At 39.9% G+C, this 7,416-nt stretch overlaps 1 protein-coding gene across 1 annotated transcript in view; it reads right to left on the bottom strand.

The window, feature by feature from the left end:
- Positions 1-7,102, bottom strand: part of LOC120560029 (ras-specific guanine nucleotide-releasing factor 2-like) — a 49,968-nt gene extending 42,866 nt beyond the window's left edge. The window contains 1 exon segment of the mRNA XM_039802131.1: positions 6,472-7,102. Within this exon segment, the coding sequence (XP_039658065.1) occupies positions 6,472-6,747 (276 nt within the window). The 5' untranslated portion in view covers positions 6,748-7,102.
- Between the last annotated feature and the right edge of the window lie 314 nt (positions 7,103-7,416).

Below are 7,416 nucleotides of genomic sequence, written 5' to 3' on the forward strand. Positions count from 1 at the left end.
TTCGACTAATGGGTGTATTGGTCATTCGATAAGGTGTCCAATAAAACCTATCATCAAATGTGATGATTTTTACTTTTTAGGTAAACTGAAGGCAAGGCAATGCTGTTTGACCACCAGACTACAGAGCAGCTTCAGGCTGTGAGACTCCTCAACTCCACCGTAAAAACCTGTTTTAATTTTTAGATTTTCTTATGCACTATAGCATAAAAGTACAACTAAAACTGCATTTCATCGTGCAACCCTGTGTTGCGCAATGATAATAAATTAACATTTAACCTTGTTTATTTGTATAGCACCTTCAACAATGATTAAATACTCCCTTATGGCTTGAGAAAATTTGTTTTAAGGCAAATTAAGCCTTCTTTGGAGCAGAGCAGGAGGTGTACAAAGCGTTTTTAGAGCTTTTTGCTGGAAAGAGCTGCCTGCTGCGCCCAAAAATGACACTAAAGAGAGCAGCATGAGTGTACCAAAAGAGTGAAGTCGCGAGCTGAAAAACCAAAACCAAACAATTTGCTAATAAAACACTAAAAAGCTCCGTAGAGCAGTGGGGAACTGCAGAGTTTGATGGTAATTATCTGTGGGTTACTAGCAAGCCCTTTCAAATTACACATAATCATATGATGATTGTTAACATGAAATTATTGATTCATTGATTGATAGATTGAGCAGCATTAAAGTAATAGTTTAATATTATGGGGAATACACCTATTCGCTTTCTTGAGGGTTAATTGAGAGGATGGATACCATGTTTGTGGACACCCTCAACGACAAGCTAAGCAAAGCTAAACGTCTCCTTGCTGTACCTCCACAGTTGACACACAAATATGAGAGTGGCATTGACCTTCTCATCTAGCTTTCTGAAAAAAAGCATTTCCCAAAATATTTTACTTCTTTAAAAAAGAAGCTGTTTTTTCTTAGTTTATGAACATCTGACAATTTGGAGACAATGGTTTTCGTAGAACAGACAGTATATGCTAAGTATTAGATACAAGAACATGTTGTACCAGGAGTGTTTTCTTGAAAGAAAAATCCACCCTCGTTGTCATATATACGTTGATTATTGCAGTATTTCAAACACAGGCTTTGAGACAGGCTTTAATCAAGGCACATGCCAGCTGTAAATTATATTCTGACACTAATGAGGTCCATAATGTCTCAAACTCTTGGTAGAAGACTTAAGGGGAAAATGTAAAGCAGCCTGCACAGGAAAGCAGATCAAACTCCAGTAATATGGGAAGAATTTGTTCCTTGATATAGACGACTAGTGTGGGCAACAGCGAAAACACAACACAATCCTTTTAGAGCTAGACAAGCTTTCTTGTAAGAAATAATTACACACACATATACAGCAGGAAGTCAGCACTGACACTTCAACTCTAAAGTGTTACCCCACGTTTTCTTGCATCAAGTCTAATGAGGAAGGAGACTTTTGAAAAGAACCCCTATGTGCCTAAGAGAAAAACACACTTTATTAAATAAAGCCAATGCAGCCAGATCACACAGGATTGAATTAACCTATGATATGTCTCCCGTACCGTTTCTAATCCAATTTCATTTTACTACAGCCATGTGCATTATGCATGGATGGAGTAAAGGTCACTGATTCGACCCCCTTAACAGCTCATTTTCATCCCTTTCGAAGCATCCTTGACAACGATACTGAGTCTTAAATTCTGCAAGTATGAAACTTGGACATAATAGGCATCCATGTCTTAGAGGAACAGAAAAATATGAAAAATATTCCTCATTTCCTAATTTATATTCACGCTGACAATGAAGTGTCTATGTACGGTGGACCTGAGGTAGAAAAACGCAACATTTCAGAAAAAAAAAAATTAAAAATTAAAATACTGTATTTTAGGAAACAACACAACATATTGTAGGATTACTTTTCAATAAATAAGTAAGCCTGGTTTTAATTATTTTACACATGTAATGCCTTTATACACAAATCATAGGTTTGGCAGTGAATAAAACCTTTTGCTGCAGTATTACACAACAATCTGGCTACACTTAGGTTTGGACAGAAACATTGAAGCTACTAAAATTGCATGCCAATCTTTTGTTTTTACAGTTTCTTTTGAACAAGGCTGTGAGACTCACTGTCAAAAACAAACACTTGTATGTCTTATCTTCTCTTTTTTCAAAACCACAAAAAGGGCTACAAAATGTTTTAAAAGATGCCAAGAGGGCAGATGGCACCATGTGACAGACTGTAAATGCAGCGCGAACACTTGTGCAAGGTGAACACACATAAAATAGCAGTTACTTTACTTCTAGTTTAAAAAAAAAATAAAAAATTGTTTTCAGACATAAGTTGGTGTTAATGTTGTGTTTTGTTCATTTGCCCCTCAGGGCCACCATACCAAACCTGTTACCCAGGCTATACTTTCTTTTCATTACCAGTACATTATTCATGTATCTTTCTCATACAGTATTTTCACTTCACACAGAGGCTGTGGAAGCGGCAGGAGCAGTTTGCTTTGCGAGACACTAGGCAACCACTAACCGCAAACCCTGCAATTTGACCTGCTCTACCTACCTATGCTCTACCTTCCGAATCACAGTCACCCCTAACATGTCAAGGAATGCCTATTTACTATTACATTTTTGCTGTGCGAACCAAGCCCTTTCAGTTTTTGTATTAAATACTCAATTTAGCAAATCAAGGGAAAACAACAATCCGACCCCTTTACTTACCAGAGGGGCCAATTGGTAAATTCTGATAATAAAAACTGATAAAACTTTTTCCTAAACTTGTGGGCTAAGAGCCGGCTCAACTTCTTGTGGAAGCTCAGAGGTTTCAACATCTGCAATAGGATGCTGCGGATGTTCTACCTGTTTGTATTGGCCAGAGCCATACAGAATTCTATGCTGCCATGTTCTGGGGACGGAGCCTAAGACCAAGAGACACTAGCAAAGCTCAACAAGCTAGTTAGGAAGCCAGGCTCAATGATTGGAAGAGGAGTTGAGCTGGACTCTCTGGAGGCGGTGACGGAGAAGAAGATGATGTCCAAGTTGGTTAGCATTCTGAACAACGTCTCCCACCCCCTCAACGACATGCTAGTTGAGAGGAGAAGCATCTTCAGCCAAAGACTCATACCAACAAGGGGTTTCACCGAGCGACACAGGAGGCAATTCCTGCCAGTGGCCATCAAACCTTTTAATTCATCCCCACTATGTCGCTGAATCGACATCAGTGGACTGGGTGGCTGCTGAGGTCCCTCTGGACTAACTCACTAACTGTAACTGGACTCACATTTATATTCTCTGCAACTTTGGCAAAGTGCAATATATATATATATATATATATATATATATATATATATATATATATATACACACACACAACCTTTTTTATATCTAATTTTTTTTTTTACATTTACTCTACAATAACCTTTTTGTAGAGTTTGTTTTTCTTTCTGTACTGCTGCTGAGATATATGAACTTCCTATCTATCTATCTATTTATCGGCAAAAAAAAACTTTAATGCATAGCTTTAGGATTTTAGATCTGTATTCTTTGTTGGTCAATTTAAAACAGCATTAATTTCATCCATGATTTTGTTTGGATCCTGGCTCTGGCACAACTAGATGATGTTCCCAACCTACAGACCTACTAGAGCTGGGCGATATGGAGAAAATCAAATATCCCAATATTTTTGACCACATACCTCGATATCGATATTGTAGGGTTGACAATTGGTGCTTTCACAAAATATGCACACAGAGATTTTTGATAAATATCATGTTGATATAATTATGTGGGTCACTCTACTGCAATGCAGCCTTTAAAACCAGGAAAAGACAACACTTGTGTCATATCAGGATATTATGATATCCAGCCTCATACATCGATATCGATATACTAAGACCTACATAATTCCCCAAAGATGTAATGATGAACGATTGGCTCTTTTTTTTTCTTCCTTTTTCTACATGGCAAACTGTCATTCAAGAAAGCAACAAAAAGCCTTTGAATCGAACAGAAAAAAATTGACAAATGGGTGGCGATCTGGAAACAGCCTTCACTGTATGGTATAGTCATCTCTCCGCTGGTTCATGGCCTCTGATGAACTGTGCTTCCCTCTGGGATCAATAACTTACCCTTGATGATGGGGGGAGGGATAGTTTGACAACTATACACAGCTAAATCGACTGGCCTTTCACACACACACACACACACACACACACACACACACACACACATCAGAAATGCACATCCACAGTCGCTGTGAAAACCATTCTGACCAGTGTGAATGCTCTCCAAATTTTTTGAAGGGTTTGCGTCTATTTGAGAGTACAACACAGAGAGAGAGAGAGAGAGAGAGAGAGAGAGAGTAGATGTGTATTTTGTAGTTACATTGTGGCTCACTGTGGGGGTGTGATACTGCAGGTTGCTGGCAGACTCTCTACTGCACAGAAAAAAGTGAAGAGCAAGGGCTTCTTTCACTTTATCCTACCAAACACAAGGAATAAAACCCAGGATCAGACTGAACTCTGAAATTCTCCTTGATTGAGACTTGATCATCTAAAAACACAAACACACACACACACACACACACACACACACAAACAAACAGCCATATAAAATGTCAGCGTTATTTGGTTTATGCCTCTTGTGTGCATGGCTATGTTGTTTAAGTTACATTGCAGCACACGTTTAAGCTGAGGGCAGATTGAAAATAACCCTAATTAAACATCACAGCTGTATTGTGAGAGTGAGACAGATGGTGAGAGAGTGAGACAGTCAGTGTAAGTGAGGATAAAATAAGACATCATAATTGCCAAGCTCGGAAACATCAGAAGAGACAGGTTTAATGGCCTACATCAGTACTGATATAAGCGGTTGGAACCACATGTAATTTTACCCTCAAAAAGAGAGAGTTGTCCTCCTTTCATCATAATTAATAACAACTCAATTACAGAAATAAAGAAATAGTCTTTTCATTTTATGTATGGCTTGACTAAAACCACACTCTACCATCTCCTGGCTCTCCCTAAGCATTTTCTCCATTTGCATACATCTGGAATGAATTGTCTTTACACATACTGTACATTTAAAGAAACACACGTCTACTGTATGAGTGGGAGGGATACGGCGAGGATGGATATTTTCTGAGTGATGATAATTGGTGGCTATTTTTGACCTCTGCACACCTCTCATATGATTAATTGTGCTTTTACTTACTGTCTCCTTAATTCTTGCTCAAACTGTCAATGTTCTCCAGTGTGTATTGTAATGGGCATGATGCCTGTGGGACGCAGTCCCTGAGGCCAGCTGAAAACTGGGATCAGGGACCAAAATAATTTTCTCTGTGATTACTTTCATGGAGTAGAGGTAAATGTTTTTGTTGTTTTTGCTATAACAAATCCTTTCTTGATTCTTTGAAATTGATTCTTTGATTGACATAACCATAGGAATGATGATATACTTGTGACCAATTCACGTGGGTTTTATTTTTTTTCTCAATGAAATGCATGTGCAAATGGTAATTCCAATGTTTCCTAGCAACAATATCTACCAACAACAATGCTTAGACAACTTCCAGGAACAGATTTACCCAAAATATTTCCCTGCATATATCCGCTTTAAAGTCAAACTTTTTCAGCACCGCAGGATTCAGTAGTGGCTCTATTATTACAAATCCAAGTTGCACAAGCATTTATTACTTAAACTTTATTTTAAATTGTAGATCAGATCACAAGATTTCTAAAGATACTACATATGCCACTCTACAGTATATGCAACTGAATGAAGCACAAGACATTACTATTTGATGCAATGTTACAGCCATAAAAACATGGCATCCTGGGGATCATTTTTGGTGATGTAAATGTGACAGACTACTGGGTTCACACTCAACAGGTTACAAATCCAGAACCTTCTGTGGGTGCGGCCAGCAAATTTCATGACCTCAGAGAGAAAATCAACAAGTTTTTTCTTTGTTAATTGGAAAAAGACATGCTGTGGGAAACCTAACTCTCCTATCAGCCTGCTCCCATTTGCAGATCCGAATGTTTGTTGGATAATCACCTGCTCGGGGATGATGCACTTGGAGCACTTGACACTGCAGGGCTTCCTGACACTGAAGAGGCTGAGCTGCCGCAGCCACTTCAGTCTGATGCTGCATGAGCCACTTTCTCTTTTTTACATGGGCATCAGTTTGAGTGTGATGAAATTTGAATTTGTAGTTTTAATTATTGATTTTTTTTTTAAGTTAAACAAACAAGCAATAATCAATATAACTACCTGTAGAAACCATGGGTTATATGGGAAACACAACATATTAGCGTCCATATTATTTATCAGTATGTTTACATATTACAATCAGTGACTGCACCATAATTATGTCAGGGGGCTTTGAGCAGATTTTGGGAAGTTGTACCATAAAATAAGAAAAGATGTGGGAACTTTCATTCACAGCAGGATTTAGTGGATTGACACCCTCTGTTCATTTAAAACTCTCACCTGTTTCTCCAGCGCTTCCTTTCCAGCAGTGGACATTTTGGGAGCCGGTGAGCGCTCGCAGGTGCATCCTTCCAACAGGTATATCCCGGCAGGTCTCGCGCTCTGCTCGTTCTCGGAGTAGAACAGTATATTCTGGTAGAGGGCAAAGAATTTATCGTGCCATCGGCTGTTCTCCGCCGTTTTCTTGCTCAGGTAGCCGCGCTTAGTCCCTTCTTTACGCGCGACCGCTGACAAAAACAGCGCGTGCCCTTCGTTGTAGCGGACGCTCTTCTGCATTTTGTCGTACGGGTTGGAAGAGAGAAGACAACCGAAGCTTTCACCGCGAGCCCATGTTCGCCGGGGGTTGTGTGTAAACTTTTCCCACCGAGAGACGCGCGGCTCAGTGGCACCGTGGCGCACCAAAAAGTTGCCGCGCTGACGGGAGCGCTTCTGCAGAGCAACTCATAGTAAATATGTCCGACTCCCACAAACACTAGAATAAATCCATGCTGTTCGGCAAACAAACAACAAACAAGCAGGAGAAAGCGAAAGGCGTGTCGTTCACAAAGGGAGAACCCTCAAGTGGACAGACCGTGACCGAATCACAGACGCGATAAACTGTAATCGGCTTTGACAGTGGTTATCTCACTCACTCGCTCTCGCTCTCCCTCTCTCTCCCTGACACACACACACTCACTAGCGTGTGTCTCTCTCCCTGACACACACACACAAACACTCCCCCTGGTGTCTCTCTTTCGCTCTCTCTCTCGCTCTCTCTCTCTGGTGATGCGCGCTGATCTTGGAGTTGGCGGAATTAAAGGCGGAGCGTGCGTTGGTTGTGTGTGTGTGTGTTGCAATTGAGATTTTCTCAGTGGCAAATGTGATTTGTTTCTGCATTATTAATAGCCTTGCATCAAAGAGCACACACTAATGAATACATTAATGGATAAAGTAAAACTCAATATT

The sequence above is a fragment of the Perca fluviatilis genome, chromosome 6 (assembly GCF_010015445.1).
Source record: "Perca fluviatilis chromosome 6, GENO_Pfluv_1.0, whole genome shotgun sequence".
Lineage (NCBI taxonomy): Eukaryota > Metazoa > Chordata > Actinopteri > Perciformes > Percidae > Perca > Perca fluviatilis.